The sequence below is a fragment of the Lolium rigidum genome, chromosome 1, assembly GCF_022539505.1.
Source record: "Lolium rigidum isolate FL_2022 chromosome 1, APGP_CSIRO_Lrig_0.1, whole genome shotgun sequence".
Taxonomy (NCBI): Eukaryota; Viridiplantae; Streptophyta; class Magnoliopsida; order Poales; family Poaceae; genus Lolium; species Lolium rigidum.
This window is the reverse complement of record NC_061508.1, coordinates 347,536,581-347,556,396: the sequence shown is the minus strand read 5'-3', so window position 1 is coordinate 347,556,396 and position 19,816 is coordinate 347,536,581. Positions and strand designations below refer to the sequence as shown.

The following is a 19,816-nucleotide window of genomic DNA, read 5'->3' as shown; positions in this document are numbered from 1 at the left end:
ATCACACCTTCCTCTTGGGGTTCCCAACGGACGTGTCAACTACACGCATCAATAGACCTCCTCAGTCAGAAAGCCATGAAGAATAGCATTGCTCACATCCACTTGACGAAGACTCCATCCTCGAGAAACAACAAAGGAGAGTACCAGGCGAACTGTCACTGGTTTCACCACGGGACTGAAGGTGTCCCCATAATCAATGCCGTGTTTCTGAGAGAAGTCGCGAGCAACAAGACGAGCTTTATGCTTGTCAATGGAGCCATCTGGATGGTGTTTGGTCTTGAAGATCCACTTGCAGCTGACCAAGTTGACATCACGAGGCCGAGGCACCAAAGTCCAGGTGTCGATCTGATCTGATGGAGAGCAGAGAACTCAGCAGACATGGCGTCACACCATGCAGGTTCATGAATAGCCTCTCGATGAGAGAGGGGAACAACGAAGAAGGCTTGCCGTCGAGTGTCGTAGCAGATGGTGTTGTTGGTGTACTTCTCGCAGCGAGTAGCATCACGAAGACGGGTGGTCATGCCCTGACCAGGGGTGCCGCGACAGAAGGCGCCTCCTCAGCAGGCTGTTGCACGCCCGCGGCAGGGGAAACAACTGCGGCAGGCTGCCACACGCCCGCGGGAGGATCCTCAGCAGATGGGGCAGTAGGGGTTGCCGCGGCAGGAAAACGAGGCGCGGCAGGCTGCCGTGCAGCCCGGTAGGCAAAACCGCTACCGCGGCAGGGGCTGCGGCAGAGCCCGCATCGCGCGGGGGAGAGGGTGGCGCGTTAGTCACGTCCTCGGGGGCAGCGCCATGTCCATGCACGTTGATTGGCGACGTGACATGCTCCGGAACCTGCAAGATCGAAGAGACAACTAGAGAGGAAATATCAGTAGACAGATAGGACAGATCGTAATTTCGCACATGATCACTCGTAGCCGGTTCAGAAGACGGAAAAGTGATGACGTGTTCGAGAGTGGAGACATCCACCGTGACACCAGGGGTCGCAAAGGGAAAAATGGATTCATCGAAGACGACGTCCCGAGAAATATAGACGCGCCCCGTGGACCTATCCAAACACTTGAACCCCTTATGCATCAGACTGTAGCCTAGAAAGACACACATTTTGGAACGGAAAGCTAACTTATGTGTGTTGTACTTACGGAGACTAGGCCAGCAGGCACAACCGAAAATGTGAAGGAAGGAGTAAATGGGAGGAACTTTGAATAGGCGGGTGATGGGTGCTTTATGTTGAAGTACAGGAGTAGGCATGCGATTTATGAGGTAGCAGGCGGTCAGGAAGGCCTCATCCCAATACCGAAGCGGAAGGGAGGCATGCGCGAGGAGGACCAGTCCCGTTTCGACAAGATGTCGATGTTTACGTTCTGCAACACCGTTTTGTTGCAACGTATGAGGGCAGGACACGCGATGAACAATGCCCGTGCGATGAAAATATCGATGGAGTTTGTGATATTCACCACCTCAATCGGACTGAATTGCCTTGATTTTCGAACTCAAAAGGAGCTCAACATAGGCCTGGAAGGCATAAAACACATGCTCAACATCAAACTTGTGTTTAAGAAGATAAATTCAACAAAAATGTGTGTAATCATCGATAAAACTGACATAATATTTGAACCTCCAGAGGAGGCAATAACATGACCCCAAACATCAGAGTGAATTAACTCAAGAGACATAGTAGACATACGACAACTTTTACCACAGTGATAAGAATCACAGACTGAAACATGATTGTCTGACTCAGAAGAACACGAAAGATTATTTTGGCTAACAATTGATTGAACTACTTTATTTGTAGGATGACCTAGACGTTGGTGCCACTGCGTCAAGTTTGCTTTGCCAGCGGAGAGAGCATGGCGAGATGATGTGGCTTGGCTAACAGGAATTGGGTTGAGACCTCCGCAGCTTCTACCTTGAAGAAGTATTCGCTTCGTGACATTGTCCTTGACACAGAAAAAACAACGGTGAAACTCAACAAACATGTCATTATCACAAACAAGGCGGTAAACTGACAAAAGATGTTGTCGGAGATGAGGAACATGAAGAATATTGTTCAAGCGAAAGGAAGAACGGGCTAAAATTGAATGACCAATATGCAAAATTGACAAACCTGCACCATTGGCCACTTGCACTTGATCCTTCCCGTCGTAGCGATCATGAATGTGGAGGCGTTCAAGATGGCTCGTGAGGTGATCCGTCGCCCTTGTGTCCATCAGCCAAGGGGGAGGGGTGTCGCTGGAGCTTGTCGACGCGACGTTGCCTGAGCGTTGTGTGTTCGGTTGGAACTCGGGGTTGTAGTGGTTGCGACAGTCGCCCGATTCATGCCCCTAGTACTCGCATATCTGGTAGCGTGGGCGCTCCTTCATGCGGTCGTTGCGACCACCGCCACCGCTTCTTTTGTAGTCATTGTTGGGACCGTCGTTCTGGCGGCGATCACCGCCACCCGATCACCGCCACCCGAGTTCGAACGCGGTGTACTGCCCTGGCTCTGCGGAGGATAGCCAGCAGGGGCGCCCGCCAATGCCCTGGTTGGCCGGCGGGTAGTAGGGGCACACCTGGCCCGAGGTGCTGAAGGAGCCAGGCCGTGAAGCCGCGTTCGCCGAGGAGACCCACTCGTCGGGGGCCTGAGCCTGCTGTGCGCGCAGGGCCTCGTAGTTGAGGACATGGGAGTAGAACTCGTTGAGGGGTGTCAAGCCATACATTCTCACAGTGGGATCCAACCAGCCAAGGTGCATCAGTGTCGGACCACAAACTATGTCACCACCTTCTGTGGACAGGCGTTTGAGCTATCTGATAAAATGTGCCGTTCCAACCGCTATCCACCAGTGCACCATCGTGCTGACCTGCACTGGAGTCATTGTCGTTTTGAAGATAGGACCGACAGAAGTGGAAAAATTGTTGTGTTCGACACAATGGATGAGTCATTCTGATGGATGGGCGGTCCCCATGTGGAATTTTGTGAGAAACTATGGGCATGAATGGGACTCTTGTCTTTGCCAGTTGTTCCGTCACCGATTTTACTGTCATCGATCTTTGGGTGATTTATGACAACGAGGCTGAAATCTGGTCTTTCAAGTATCGGATTGACGTGTCAACGATAGAGGCATCACGAACACTTGGTTTAACTTCTCTTGAAGGTAACACAGTGGTGAGATCTTCCATGATATATTTGTGCTGAATGAGAGCGAGCTACTGATCAGATTTAGTAGCGAATATGTTTTACATTGTAGCATTGAGGGAAAGTTCTTACAGATGGTGATATCTGTAATAAGAGACAATATTGTATGGAGCTTACTAGCCATCGCTGCCAAGAGAGCATTATGCCAATTCCATCCAGTCGCACGCAAGAAGGAAAATGAGGAGTCTCAGTTGGCTAGAAGAGAATGTTTGAAGGTACATGGGAAATGTAATATAGTATTTCTACCCTATGAGTCATGTCTTTTGTTCATCATGGATGATTGCCTAGGCTTACACTTCGTATTTGATGTTTCTTATTTCTTCTTAAACTCCATGTTTCTAAATGGAATATAGAAAATGTGAGATCTTTTCTGTCGTTCTTTCCACGGTCCAGATTTATTGATTTTTAGGTAAAGAGCAGGAGCTTTGCCTTTGCAATGCATAAAAAGGAAAAGTCCGATTAGGCATGCCTCTCGGCTGCAAAAAAAAAAAAAAGCCAATGGACTATATATCATATTGTTTTCAGAAATTGGACATCTTTGTTCCATATACACCAGACACATACGCGGCAAAAATTTCTTCAGTTCTTTCTGCAGATTTGCTCATCAGCCCTTTTCCAGTCTAGATTTCTAGCCCACCATTCTTTGATCGTAGTTATTGTAGTTATGCTATGCTGTCGGAGATATAAGGAATAATAAAGGTTGACAAAGAAGCGAAACATTATTTGCATGCAGCAGTCCAAAATTAAATGCTTATTCGTTTCTAACAATTTATCACAGAAACAACAAACACCATCATGAAGCTGGCCGTATCAATCAACCCCAAAGTAAGATTTGCGACCATATCAAAAGAAAACTCATGTCCAGGGGCTATGACAGAGAAAAACCCTTCTTGAGAATATTAGTATAATACCATTTAAAAGAAAAAATTGAAAGTGCTATTGTTCTTGCAGAGCAAATATAAATTTGGCAAGGGAACTAAATATATTCATCTCCACTCAAAGGTACAGTCAGGTTACGTCCGACAACACCAAATCATCACAACCAAAAGAAAAGGGAAGCGCAGATCGATTGGCCAGAGAGAGAAAAAAAACACGAAAAACGGCATGGACTAGCCGCTTATGTGTACTGTTATTCCCTGGCTGTATCAACAATTCAACACACAGGCGATATTTACATGGGAATTTTTCGCCATGCATGCATGGTTTAACCCACTGCAGCATCAGTGTATCACACTGGGATTCAGAAATCGTTCTTTATGTTTACCAGACCACGACAGCACAGGTTCTTCTCCCCGTTCGCGCTGATCACAGAAGCACATGTTAGCGTGTTGAATACAATGACAGAGTTGAGTGGAATATGCAGATCGATGACGAAGGAAATAAAAAAGAATGGCAACAACCATGGAGTTGATCAGTTGGCTCACAACCCTTCCATGTCACCAGGTGACTGCCCTCTAGCACCGGCATTCCTATCCTCAGTAGCTGATTGTTCATCAGCATTGATATTCTTGTCCGCTGACTGTTCACCAGCACTGCCATCATTGCCATGGTAAATTGGCTTCTTGAACTGCACTAGGATCATTGTCATGTTGTCGCATCCTTCTCCACCTAATGTTGATGGAGCCAGGCATCTATCGAGCACCTTTTCACACACTGCAGAAAGGCTGCTCTCCTGCATTTGTTTCATCCCTTAAGTGCTTCTGAAGACCATGAAATCCATACAAGTATAGCATTGCAAAAGTAACTTACTGTGTTTATGTGCTCGTGGATGAAATCGACCAGCTGTTGGCTAGACATGCAGTCCCTGTTTATCATCAGAGCATATGGTCATTACTTCTTATGAAAGCAATTATCATGTTGAAGGCTCGAGGCTAATAACTTAAAGAAAGTAGCAAATTAGGCTATCAGAACAGGTAGCTTCCATTGAATGTTTGAACGAAGCAAACAAATAAAACACATACAATTATGGAACCCTGTTAAGAGAGGAATTTACCAAATGCCATCACATGCTAAAACAAGAAAGTCGTCATCCTCACAAAGCTCCACCTACAAGAATATTTAAATCATAAGAACTGCCAGGAGCAAGGAAAATGATAGCCATTGGTTAGCTGTAGGAGTTAAAGCAATGGCCGAAGCCGAACTGCTTACAGTGTTGATGTCTGGGTTTGCTGTCAACATTTGCTTATCAGGAGACAAGAATTTATTCTGTTTGAATTCCATATCTCCTACAAGCGAATTGACATACGTGAGAAATCATCTAAGGTGGATGATATGAACCGAAGATAGGGTAAAATGCATACCAATTGCTCTTGACAAGTTTATTGTTCCATTTACTCGTCCCATTTGGATGTAACCCCCTGCTTTTATTATTCGTTCTCTCTCCGCTTCAAGCTCTGGTTTGTGGTCTCTTGATAAATTGTATGCCTATATATTCAACTACAGAATGAGATGCTCTGCATATATCTTCTCATCTCAAACAAAAAACAAGGACAAGCAAAACAGACCTGGCCGTTCCTTGAGATAACACAGCGGGAATCTCCGGCATTTGCCACCACAAGTTTACTATTTCTTAGTATTGCAACACAGGCTGTGCACCCACAGGTTGGCCCGCTAAAATCCGAGTGAGGTCCCTGGTAAGATTATCCTGTAAGACTCCCTGAGTTGCACCAATGTTAAACTGCAATAAACTATAGAATAGTGCCAAAATAACAAAATTTAATGGCCATATAACTGTAAGATTGTATTCTTTGAAATTGAATTAATTTTCCAAGAGTTCTCATTGTTGGCAACAAAACCTCTCAGTTGAGTTTTAATGGTTTAAATTTTCTTCATATGCACCTCTTTTGCAACTTGAAAAATTACTAAAAACCAACCCACTGGCCTGGACTTCATGAAACATTTTAAGAGCTATACCAATAGGCATTGAGGATCTCAAAAACAGGATAGCAAAACGTGTCAATAATGAAAACGCTGGGCAAAAGGACCAAAGAAGAAAAAATTAATTGTGCAATGCAGATTACTTATCCTATAATGAATGATCGATCGTGCAGTACTGCATTTCATGTCAGTTGCATAATTACCTCCTCAAAAGCCCAATCATCATGTTGAACATTTGAATCGCTGCCTCTTGGAGACCAGATCAATCCTTCTATCATGCCAGTAAACTGGTTCATCTTATCTCCAAGTGCCTGTAGTTCCCGCCAGCCTCTTTGACCCCGCATCATCTCATCCATTCTGTATCAACAAAATAATAATTGCTACTAATATCATCTTGCAAAGAGAATTATCAATAAACAATAGATGGAGAAACCCCCAAGCTGGCTACCTAGCGGTTTGCAATACCTGAAGAAAGCTCTATGGACAGCAGTGCCCAGGTCACCAGCTGCATAGCCTTCACTTTTGAGAACTTCTCTGTGTAGATATTTTGAGCAGAATTTGGCAACCACTTTTCCTGAGGCAAGAAGGTGATAATGGTATGATGATGTAAATGACCATTTTGGTATCATGTGGAGAAGATCGTGGGCAAAGAAAAGGTGTTGGTCTTCTCAAATAACCTTACCTCCATGTCCATCGAAAACACCGAAGAATGATGTGTCCTTGTCAAGATCTAGCAAAGCTGAATGCTGGAAGATTGCTGAATGGGTTAGAGATTTCACAAAGAACAAAGACTGCAACTATAGCTAAATAATATTTGATGAAATTCAATCGCCTCGATTTTATTAGTATTATGCTAAAGCTTCAAGTCACTGAGGATCATCGCTTCTAAGTTGTTGATATTTTCCATTCTGTTCAATCAGTTGGTTCCAGCATACGCTAGCTTTTCATTTAATATTCTTCAAAGCTTTTCTTTTACAAATAGGGGCATAATGCAGGCTCTACTGAAATAACAAAACCAAACGTATTCTTCAAAAGATCTTTCGGTATAATGCCACAAGTACAGTTAACCATTTTTTAGCAGTCTTCTAACAACAGGTCTAGTTTGCAAGAAGAGAAACAATCAAACATCACCATTCAACTCATGGTTTTGGAAGTCCAGAAATTAGCAAGACATAAGACACCAAAAGCTCTGATGTGCACAGCTTTGCCAAATATACCGTTAACTCACAAATAAACATTCAGATATGTATTCCTAGTATTCCTGTCCACAGTCCCCCAAGTACCTTAATGGCATTTTTACTACTGAATGAAGCATAATACACCTACTTTGTGTATGTTGCTCATTTTATATCTCTGTGTTTCCAAAACTTTCTGCAAGTTTTCATTAAACTACATCGAACAGTGATCAACAGAAACTTACAGCATCTTCCATACTTGCACGCCACCCTTGCATAGATGAAAGTCCAAATTTAAGTTGATCATTCTCACCATCTTCAGATAGTTTCTCAGTTTTGGGGGTACTAAGGTAAACTCCCATTTTTGAAAATATATATACCTGATAAAAGAACATGTCAATAGGAAAGTAAATCCACAGCTTTCAGCTGAGTAACAGCCTTCCAGAGTTTTAACAGATCGATAACATACCAGGCCCAAAACCAGTAAGGTTGGAGGCAGATTACGCGCGTAACTTCAGTAACTCCTGCATCAAATGGGGAAACAGGTTGTTTGCACGGTTATGGATATATAGTGATTCACGTGTAACCGCCGTAAGGTTCTTTGACCTTAGACATACAGTGATGTAATTCAGTGTTTGGTTTCGTCAAATTAAGTATGGCAGCAATTAACGTAAATGTGGACAAGATAGCATTCACCAGTGGAGCAAATAGCTGCCAGACATGCAAGATCTATTACGTAACAATTCATAGCGAACTACTATACGCTATGATTGATAGGAAGTACCTCATAAGCTCATAAAACTGGGAATGTGCACATCTGATAATAGCTACAGCAAGTAGCTTCAGTGTTTCTTCTTAACATGCCAATGGATCGATCAAAGTTCTTTGGCCAATATGTTCTGTGCTCCAAAGTCCCTGCACAACATGAAAATGGAAGAAAAAAAAGTGAGAACATATCAGCACAGAAGGCAATGTTCCCAAAACTTGCCCTTCCAGTATACATATATAGTTTTTCAATCTCCGCATATAACTAGAGCATCAGAAACCTTCCATACAAATAAACATTTGATGCTAATGGAAAGTGTAACGAAATAACTGTATGATGTTTTTCTGATCGCAAAAGGAAAACGCGATAACCGTATGATGCTTTTCTGATCACAAAAGGAAAGCGCAAAATCAGTACATATATAGTTTGCCAATCTCCCAAGGCTTGCAAATTCAGTAGAGAAGGTGATGTTCCTTACACTTGCTATTCAGTACATATATAGTTTGCCAATCTCCCAATATAACTAGAGTAGCAGAAACCTTCCACACAAATAGCCATAATTGTTTGTTGGTTTGTGTTGCTCATCAAGCATTTCGCTCGATGAGCTTTTCTTATCCATAAGGAAAGTGCAAGTCTGCATGATGCTTTTCTTATCACAAAAGGAAAGAGCGACGGACATGTAACAAAACTAGTCCCATCCCATAGAAATACATAACGATCATGTGGATTAAGCTAACAATCATCATATATGGATGGGTATGAAAAACAGAGAAAAAAATGTCTCGAATGTAACCTAAGCACGGAAAGAGGCACACCCTACTGCAGCCAGCCACGGGTCTCCTTATAGGCTCATAGCGTGCGCCACCGGAACTGAAACAGCTACACAACATCCGCTCCTTTCCTACTCACAGAAAAACACAACTAGTCCAATCCCATGGAAACACATAACGATCACGTGGATTAAGCTAACGATCAACATATATGGATGGGTATGAAAAACACAGACAAAAATATCTTGAACGTAACCTACTCACAGAAAAAGGCACCCCACTGCAGCCAACCACAGGTTTCCTTCAAGCGTGCGCCACTACTAGACAACATCTGCATGTTTCCTTTATCAGCTTGAGCTTCGCCGAAAGCTCCTTCCACGACTAGACTAGTCAGAAGCAGCAGCAAAAACCTCTGCAAACGCCAAATCAAGCTCTACGACTAAGGTTACGCGGAGAACTTCCCACCCTGGAATATTCGGCCCGGTGGTAAGCGACCTTGTACAAACAACCATGTGATGCTAATGGAAAGTGCAAGTGATCCATACGAGTATCCGTATTTTTTTCGAAAGGGGAACACGCCACGGCCTCTGCGTGGATTGATGCATACAGCCTCTGAATAAGCGTACGATGCTTTTCTGATCACAAGAGGGAAGCACAGAATGATGGAAGCACAGGGCGGCCATGTGGATAAAGCTAGTCATCATATAGAGATGGGTATGGAAAAAACAGAGACGATAATGTCTTGAATGTAAGCTACGCACAGGAAGAGGCCCGCCCTACCGCGGCCAGCCAGAGGTCTCCGTATAGCGTGTGCCACCGGAATTGAAACAACTAGACAATATCCGCTCCTTTCCTTTTATCAGCTCGAGCTTCACCTAGCAGCAGCAGCAGCAGATTCCTGAAGGCAAGCTACAGTAGTCCATTAGTGCATAGCAAGTGGGGAAAGGTCCATTTGTCCCATGGCTAGAGCTAGACTAGTCAAACGCAGCAGCAGCAGCGGCAGAAAACATACGCGGGCACCAATTAAGCTCTACGACTACGGCCGCGCGGAGAATTTCGCACCCCGAAGGCGGAAGTAGTCGGCCGAACGGTTAGCGACTTCGTGCGCAGCGGGGGTGGATCTCGTCCCGCCGCACGAAATTCGGAAGGGGCACGGCGAGGCGGGGTCGGCGGGCGGTTACCTTGGCGCTTCGGCTGCGGGCGGGGAGATCCGAGAGCGGACGGGCGGGCGGGCACGGAGGTGGGGATCGCGGCGAGTTGCGACGGCGCCTGGAGGAGCGACGGAGGAAGGAAGGAAGGATTGGTTTGGAGTGTGGGCTTGACTGGGGCTGGGTCTCCCTGTGCGAATGCGGAATGGGATTGCGGGTGGGTGGTGTGTCACCGGCCGGCGCTGCCTGCCGCGGTCTCGCGCTGCTGTGCGGGCTGCGGGGGGTGACGTCACCGCGCCGCGGTTTCTGGCTCGGAAATTATTTCCCACGGTGACTATTCTTCTAGTCTAGGAGTAGTTCCAGACGACACGTCCCGGTCTAGGAGTGTCTGTGTGCGCGCAACTGCGCAACATAGATGCTGGATTTCGATGCGATTTCTTTTGAGGTACTAGTAATTGCACCATTACACATTAGTACATCACCCGCTCTCATTTCTTCCCCAACTCGCTCTCACCTTGCTACAATATCTGACCTCCTCTTTTCCCCTCACCGGGCCGCTCCTTCCTCCTCTCCGCCGGAATAGCCGGCCGGAGAAGGCGCCGGAATACATAGCAGTAGTACTAGGATTAGGTTATGGTCCTTAGTGGCGTATGGCGCGCATGCCGGGAGAGAGGTGGCGGATCCCATCGGCTGGATCCGGCACTGCATCGTCTTCTTCCTCGACCTCATGGAGCTCAGGCGGTCGGAGCCAAAAGTGTGGCAGCGGAGGGAGATGAAGATCTCCGTAAATAAAGTCGTTTCTCGCGGATCTGGCAACTGGCGATGCAACGGTGGCCTCCTCCTCTCTGTTCATCATGGTGGTGAGAGAGAAGAGGGTTGGATACTGATGGCGTGTATTTCACACGTTCGTTGGGCAACCCCAAGAGGAAGGTATGATGCGCACAGCAGCAAGTTTTCCCTCAGAAAGAAACCAAGGTTTATCGAACCAGGAGGAGCCAAGAAGAACGTTGAAGGTTGATGGCGGCGGGATGTAGTGTGGCGCAACACCGGGGATTCCGGCGCCAACGTGGAACTCGCACAACACAACCAAAGTACTTTGCCCCAACGAAACGGTGAGGTTGTCAATCTCACCGGCTTGTCTGTAACAAAAGATTAACCGTATTGTGTGGAAGATGATTGTTTGCAGAGAAAACGAGTAAAACAAGTATTGCGACAGATTTGTATATCGAGTATTAAAGAATGGACCGGGGTCCACGAGTTCACTAGAGGTGTCTCTCCCATAAGATAAAAGCATGTTGGGTGAACAAATTACGGTCGGGCAATTGACAAATAGAGAGGGCATAACAATGCACATACATGACATGATAAGTATAGTGAGATTTAATTGGGCATTACGACAAAGTACATAGACCGCCATCCAAGCTGCATCTATGCCTAAAAAGTCCACCTTCAGAGTTATCATCCGAACCCCCTCCAGTATTAAGTTGCAAAGCAACGAGACAATTGCATTAAGTATGGTGCGTAATGTAATCAACAACTACATCCTCGGACATAGCGCCACTGTTTTATCCCTAGTGGCAACAGACACAACACAACCTTAGAACTTTTCATCACTTCGTCCCGGTGTCAATGCGGGCATGAACCCACTATCGAGCATAAATACTCCCTCTTGGAGTTAAAAGCAAAAACTTGGCCAGAGCCTCTACTAGTAACGGAGAGCATGCAAGATCATAAACAACACATATGTAATAACTTGATAATTAACATGACATGGTATTCTCTATCCATCGGATCCCGACAAACACAACATATAGAATTACAGATAGATGATCTTGATCATGTTTGGCAGCTCACAAGATCCAACAATGAAGCACAATGAGGAGAAGACAACCATCTAGCTACTGCTATGGACCCATAGTCCAGGGGTGAACTACTCACTCATCACTCCGGAGGCGACCATGGCGGTGTAGAGTCCTCCGGGAGATGAATCCCCTCTCCGGCAGGGTGCCGGAGGAGATCTCCAGAATCCCCCGAGATGGGATCGGCGGCGGCGGCGTCTCTGCAAGGTTTTCCGTATCGTGGTTTTTTCGCATCAGGGGTTTCGCGACGGAGGCTTTAAGTAGGCGGAAGGGGCGAGTCGGGGCCGGACCCGAGGGGCCCACACCATAGGGCGGCGCGGGCCCCCCTTGGCCGCGCCGCCATGTGGTGTCGCCACCTCGTGGCCCCACTTCGTATGCTCTTCGGTCTTCCGGAAGCTCCGTGGAAAAATAGGCTCTCGGGTCTTCGTTTCGTCCAATTCCGAGAATATTTCGTTACTAGGATTTACGAAACCAAAAACAGCGAGAAAACGAGAACTGGCACTTCGGCATCTTGTTAATAGGTTAGTTCCAGAAAATGCACGAATATGACATAAAGTGTGCATAAAACATGTAGGTATCATCAATAATATGGCATAGAACATAAGAAATTATCGATACGTCGGAGACGTATCAGATACTTGCTGCTCGTGGCTGGTTCCCGCATCTGCAACAGGGAAGCTCGTCGGCTTCTACTCGGAGGTTCTTCACGGCGCCGTTGTCGCTATATCCCATGGCTGAAAGGCAGCCCCTACATCGGAGGATTACCAGGGCGCCACTATCGCCGTATTTCACGGCTGAAGGGAGGCCCCTCCACCCTCGTGTGACGGCGACAGGCCATCCTCAAGGCAGCAGCAACCTCCTTCAAGCGTTCATTCCGACTCGGAGGCTCTCCAGTTTCGTCGGAGTTGGCTCCCACCTCTGCGCCCCAAGTGGTCCCGTCCCCGACGGCGTAGAGGTTGACTCCGGCGAGCTTCGTCGCGGTGAAGAAGGAGCTGGGCCTGATCGCTTTTTCTGGTTTTATTTCAGGGTCCTCAGTGCAATTTGTCAGGGCCAGCTTGTAATTTGCTTGTTTCCTTTAGACCTTATCTGTAAAATGTACTCCACCGCAGAAGAAATGAAGCCCTAGGTCCTTCGGGACCTTTCCTGTTCAAAAAAAAAGACATTAGTATACCAGCTTGTTACAAAATGCGTCTGCTGGTACAAAACTTTGTCGCGTGGGTGCATTGTTCATGCAAATTTAATTTGGAAGCAACACATGTCCTTATCCTGGCGGGAAACGTTCGTTTTTGCAGAAGCACGGACAAAACAAGTAATAGTGAACATGTCCTTGCTATTGCGCAGCCACTGCAAATTTGCAAAACGGTCCTTAATCTCTCTCTCTCTTTCTATATAACCGTGGCTTCCTTTTTGCTCGGCGACGACGTTGGCGAGGAAGGAAGGCGTTCATTTCGTAGGCGGCGGGGGAGCTCTGGTCGATGGCTGGTGATCCTCGCTGGCTACACTGGCGCGAAGAACGTCCGCACCATGGTACGCCCTTATTCTCTGCTTGTTGTGGTTGAGATCGATTAGGTTGGTGCTCTATTTTGGCAACAATTAAAGTTGGTCGGGAAAGCTTTGAAGCATTGATTGTTATCGGACATTGCAGGCTTAGCATCTATTTTTCGTATATCGCTCCACCACACCGAGAAGAGGTATGTGTACCTCCAGCAATAACAAGAATGGAACCATAGGCTCCTATGCTGGGAGCATTTCGGGGTATAGGTCTAACCACCTCAACTCCCCGTTTCTGGCATGCTATAGTTCTTTCAATTTCTAGATGATAGGAGTGGGAGATGACCGGTAAGCTAGATATTTTGCGAACCACCGGTACATTTCGCAAACTTGGTATACTATTGGATGGAACCTTTCGGTTTATTTCCTTAAGGTAGGACGCCCAAGAGCCTATCCCCCTATCTCAGTTAAGATTCAGTCCGCCCTTAGATCGGAGTCTGATCTTGCAATGCTTCTATTTCATTGTTGGTATTGTGTTTGTAACTAATGTAGTTTGAGGATTAATAGGTCGAAATTGAAGATGCACAAGTTAACTAAATATCAAGTTTCAAGTGTTCACTGAATGTTGAAGGTTGCAGTGTGAACTGAAGTTGACCGTTGGTGTTTGAATGACCTGATGTACATTTATAGGATAAATTAGCATGTATAGTACATGGTAGTGAAATGTATATAATAAACTTTCAAGGTTTCCTACACAAGACATTTTATGGCATGATTTTGCATATTTTCAAATGATCCTGACGGGTTCACAGTGGAGTTGGATCACAATGGTTTTCTTGTGGTCCGAAGGAGCATCTGGAATATGTTAGTGGGTCTCTAGATCTTTTTGACTATTGCAGCACTAATACATTCTCAATGGCTTGAGGATTTTGTTACGCGAGGAGGAAATGAGATGGAAGATAAAACAAAATTATTTTGGTGTGTTTATGGAATGACATGACATGGCCTATGTCTAATTAAGAATGATGCTCATATAGTTGCAATGATGGTTGTAAGAAAAGTGAAGACATTGTCCATTATCAAGGATCATAACAATTTCTTGGAGTGGCTCAGGACATCTTCAGCGGGGTCGACACATGTCATGGCATGTCCGAATCGGACCGTGTGGACGGGCTAAAAGCTAACGCACGCTCCAGCGGCGCGACTCAAACATATCGACCCATCCGACATGACCCATTCGTCTACCAAAATTGGGGAACGGATCGAACAACACGTGAACATCGCGAGTGTCTGCTCATCGGCTGATGGGCCCACCTCGTAAGTGTCACATTATACTAGTTAATGATTCATTAGGATCCGACAGTCAATTACAAAAAGGCTCGCATCTAATTTAACCAAAAATAAATGAAGACGACTACCAGTACACTGGCCCCTACATGTCTACTCCTCCTCACCGTCGAGGCTGTCCCTGTCGATGGCCACCCGTGCAGCCAAGATGGCTTGTTCGTGGGAAACATCAATTGCACGCAGACGCAGAGGGCGGGAACCAACCGCCACGGGAAATCCTCCGGGACAGGCGCGCGCGAAGCCGACGACATAACACTGCCATTAGTGTCAGAGCGTCAGTCCTTGACATCAGGCAGGGAAAGGCAACATACGTCGGGCCGATGGATGCACGCCCGAGCACAACAGACCACCTCCCAAATTTTATCCACGAGCCAACTTGAACGGACAGAAAAGAACTGTTTGGGTCATATTTTGAGTCAACCCGCTAAAGATGCCCTCACGTACAATGTCATTGTTCCAATTCCAAGCAAATAGAGGTGGAGCAAAGGAAGAGAAAGAGGGACCGGCTCAATCTTTCGGAGGTGTTTATAGAGGTAGCGTGTGCGTGTATGCGTTCATAAGGATTAATGTATACTGCGTATATGTGAGGATCTGCGTTTGTAATGTGTTTCTAAAAAAAAGGAGCGAGTGATGCATCCGGCGCTCATGGTGTGTGGGCGCGTGTGTGTGCGCGCTCGCAAGAGGCTGGATTTTGATGCGATTGTTGGATAATTAGGCACAATTTCCATGATTAATTCCAGAATATAAAACATGATGGCAGCAACTACTAACATGTGAAACTCAAACATACTAGATGCATTAATCAACATGAGTAGCAAGCAGCAAGCAAACGGTAAAGCATCCATCGCTAAAAAGATCGAGATATGTCGCACGTACCGATCTGGTGGTGGTGGCGGTGGAGGTGTAGCAGACGATGTCGCAGCAGTAACGTTGTTGATGACAACGTTGTTGACGACGGGGACGACGGGTCGAAGTAGATGGCGTTGAAGACGACGGTAGGCAGCACCGCCCGACTTGGACGGAAGGCGACCCGTGATGAAGAGCTTGAGCAGTCGCGCAGAGCGCTTCCCAAAAACCTAATTCGCCCTCTCCCGTACAGGATCGCAAGGACGAGCGGTTCCGGAGACTCTGCTCTCCCGTTCGCCGATGCACGTCGGCTCGCGGGATGGAGTAGGCTACGATGGCGGCGCAAGCAGAGAGAGGTGGAAACCCTAACTCGTGTATTGGATGATGTTTCTGCGGTAGCCGGGAAGGAGATTATATAGGCTCGGGAAACCCTAGGCAACGTGGGCCACGCCCACGTCGCACGAACGTTTTGAGTCGGTTACAGATAGCCCACGATCCGGGAGCGACCCGAACCGACTAACCGCGGACGCGTCCGTCTAGGACTCCGTTCGTTTTCCTCGAGCCGCAAAAGTAAGGAAAGTATCGGCTCGAGGCTCAATCCACTCACCACGAGCGCGGCGCGCGTCGTGACGTGTCGTGTCGAGTCGAGACGAGACGAGCGAGCGAGGAGGAGGAGGAGCGCGCGTGTAGCACTCCTATTCTCACTCACTTACTAGTGGTGGAACAACCCACCTTATAAGGTGGTCTAACTTCCTCCCAACTTTCCATGTGGGACTAAACTTCCCACCTCTTGCCACTCCCTAGTGAGCTGCCACCAACTTGGGCTCAAACTCACAAGGCTGCCACTATGTGGGCTTTGAGATTTATAGGAAAAACTGAAATCTAATTTGGGCCACTAAAAATGGGCCCAATATTTCAACAATCCCCCACCGGATCTCAAATCCCCATTTAGAGATTTACCAATACTCGCCGCTTGTTTATATACCGAGTGTTTCAGATGGAGACTGTTAAGTTGAACTTCCGCCTAGAACCTTAAGCTACATCCATCCACACTTGAACAATGGACTAAGCCTTGAATTGCAAGTTTTGCGTGAACAGGGTTTCACTCAAAGTCATGACCAGTACATGGCTGCCAGTAGCCTACCCCGCGGGTGAAGCATATGCGTCATACTTCGTGGTCTCTTCATGAGTTTACTAGAGATCACCCAAATCTCATAGATTGCGACGTTTAACAATCGGACTCATATAGGTGTGTTATTTCAAGAATGCTCAGTAGGACAGCATCTTTGCTAAAATAGCCAACATAAACACATTAAGGCTTGTTGCCAACCTGCCTTACAACAACCGAGAGTTGTGCATCTTCACATAGAGAGGGTTACATAATACTCTCCTCAATTAAACCACTAGTTTGTTCTTCCCAGGTCCTAATTCACGGGATCTCCGATCACAAAGGTTGGGTTACCACTTATGGCGTAACATCAACGGGTCTCAAACCCATCTCCCTCGATGCACTTTCTATCACATTACGTGATAGTCCCTTTGTAAAGGGATCTCGCTGGGTTTTTGTCTCGTTTGAATATATGTAACAGCTTATTACTCCGGAGTTTCGCAATTTCCCGACAGACTTCAAACGTCTCTTGACGTGTCTTGATGACTTCGCGTTATCCTTAGAATTGTTCACTTTGACAATTACAGTTTGATTGTCACAATTCAAAAGGATTGCCGGAACAGGTTTTTCAACCACAGGCAAGTCCATCAAGAGCTCACGCAACCATTCTGATTCAACAGTGGTTGTGTCTAAAGCAGTAAGTTCTGCTTCCATAGTTGACCTCGTCAATATGGTTTGCTTACAAGATCTCCATGACACTCGCGCCACCTCCAAAGGTAAATACATACCCACTTGTGGCGTACGGATCAGCTACATCCGAGATCCAATTCGAATCACTATATCCTTCAAGCACAGCTGGGTGCCCCGAATAGTGAATCCCATAACTCATTGTACCACATAGGTAGCGCATGACCCTATCAAGTGCATGCCAATGATCAGTACTCGGGTTTGACATGAACCTACTCAACTTGCTAACAGCAAAAGAGATGTCGGGTCTAGTCGCGCTCGCTAAGTACATGAGTGAGCCAACGATCCGAGAATATCTCAATTGATCTATGGCAATCCTCCGGTTCTTGCGTAGTGTCCGATGGCGTGTATTTCACACGTTCGTTGGGCAACCCCAAGAGGAAGGTATGATGCGCACAGCAGCAAGTTTTCCCTCGAAAGAAACCAAGGTTTATCGAACCAGGAGGAGCCAAGAAGCACGTTGAAGGTTGATGGCGGCGGGATGTAGTGCGGCGCAACACCGGAGATTCCGGCGCCAACGTGGAACCTCGCACAACACAACCAAGCTACTTTGCCCCAACGAAACAGTGAGGTTGTCAATCTCACCGGCTTGCTGTAACAAAGGATTAACCGTATTGTGTGGAAGATGATTGTTTGCAGAGAAAAAGAGTAGAAACAAGTATTGCAGTAGATTGTATTTCAGTAAAGAGAATTGGACCGGGGTCCACAGTTCACTAGAGGTGTCTCTCCCATAAGACGAACAGCATGTTGGGTGAACAAATTACAGTTGGGCAATTGACAAATAAAGAGAGCATGACAATGCACATACATATCATGATGAGTATAGTGAGATTTAATTGGGCATTACGACAAAGTACATAGACCGCCATCCAACCGCATCTATGCCTAAAAAGTCCACCTTCAGAGTTATCATCCGAACCCCTCCAGTATTAAGTTGCAAACAACAGACAATTGCATTAAGTATGGTGCGTAATGTAATCAACAACTACATCCTTAGACATAGCATCAATGTTTTATCCCTAGTGGCAACAGCACAACACAACCTTAGGGGTTTCTGTCACTCCCCCAGGTGTCAATGCAGGCATGAACCCACTATCGAGCATAAGTACTCCCTCTTGGAGTTAAAAGCATCTACTTGGCCAGAGCATCTACTAATAACGGAGAGCATGCAAGATCATAAACAACACATAAGCATAACTTTGATAATCAACATAACAAGTATTCTCTATTCATCGGATCCCAACAAACGCAACATATAGAATTACATATAGATGATCTTGATCATGATAGGCAGCTCACAAGATCCGACAATGATAGCACAATGGGGAGAAGACAACCATCTAGCTACTGCTATGGACCCATAGTCCAGGGGTAGACTACTCACTCATCACTCCGGAGGCGACCATGGCGGTGTAGAGTCCTCCGGGAGATGAATCCCCTCTCCGGCAGGGTGCCGGAGGCGATCTCCGGGATCCCCCGAGATGGGATCGGCGGCGACGGCGTCTCGGTAATGTTTTCCGTATCGTGGCTCTCGGTACCGGGGGTTTCGTCACGGAGGCTATTTGTAGGCGGAAGGGCAGGTCAAGAGGCGGCACAGGGGGCCCACACCACAGGCCGGCGCGGCCAAGGGGGGCCGCGCCGCCCTAGGGTTTGGCGCCCCGTGGCCCCTCTTCGTCTCTCCTTCGGACTTCGGAAGCTTCGTGAGAAAATAGGCCTCCGGGCTTTAATTTCGTCCAATTCCGAGAATATTTCTTTACTAGGATTTCGAAACCAAAAACAGCAGAAAACAACGAATCGGCACTTCGGCATCTTGTTAATAGGTTAGTTCCAGAAAATGCACGAATATGATATAAAGTGTGCATAAAACATGTAGATAACATCAATAATGTGGCATGGAACACAAGAAATTATCGATACGTTGGAGACGTATCAGCATCCCCAAGCTTAGTTCTGCTCGTCCCGAGCAAGGTAAAACGATAACAAAGATAATTTCCGGAGTGACATGCCATCATAAACTTGATCATACTATTTGTAAAGCATATGTAGAGAATGCAGCGATCAAAACAATGTGTATGACATGAGTAAACAAGTGAATCATAAAGCAAAGACTTTTCATGAATAGCATTTCAAGACAAGCATCAATAAGTCTTGCATAAGAGTTAACTCATAAAGCAATAATTCGAAGTAAAGGTATTGAAGCAACACAAAAGAAGATTAAGTTTCAGCGGTTGCTTTCAACTTGTAACATGTATATCTCATGGATATTGTCAACATAGAGTAATATAATAAGTGCAATAAGCAAGTATGTAAGAATCAATGCACAGTTCACACAAGTGTTTGCTTCTTGAGGTGGAGAGAAATAGGTGAACCGACTCAACATTGAAAGTAAAAAGAATGGTCCTCATAGAGGAAAAGCATCGATTGCTATATTTGTGCTAGAGCTTTGATTTTGAAAACATGAAACAATTTTGTCAACGGTAGTAATAAAGCATATGCATCATGTA

At 46.2% G+C, this 19,816-nt stretch overlaps 1 protein-coding gene across 1 annotated transcript; it reads right to left on the bottom strand.

Moving 5' to 3' along the window:
• Positions 1 to 4,137: 4,137 nt before the first annotated feature.
• LOC124701330 (probable protein phosphatase 2C 58) lies at positions 4,138 to 9,997 on the bottom strand. Its single transcript, XM_047233384.1, has 14 exons — positions 9,948 to 9,997; positions 8,015 to 8,145; positions 7,700 to 7,754; positions 7,476 to 7,610; positions 6,738 to 6,801; positions 6,521 to 6,629; positions 6,259 to 6,412; positions 5,683 to 5,808; positions 5,479 to 5,602; positions 5,327 to 5,403; positions 5,172 to 5,224; positions 4,928 to 4,982; positions 4,579 to 4,850; positions 4,138 to 4,479 (listed from the first exon to the last, which is right to left on the bottom strand). The coding sequence occupies exons 4-13, from the start codon at positions 7,590 to 7,592 to the stop codon at positions 4,599 to 4,601; spliced, it is 1,131 nt and encodes a 376-aa protein (XP_047089340.1). The 5' UTR covers positions 7,593 to 7,610; positions 7,700 to 7,754; positions 8,015 to 8,145; positions 9,948 to 9,997; the 3' UTR covers positions 4,138 to 4,479; positions 4,579 to 4,598.
• Between the last annotated feature and the right edge of the window lie 9,819 nt (positions 9,998 to 19,816).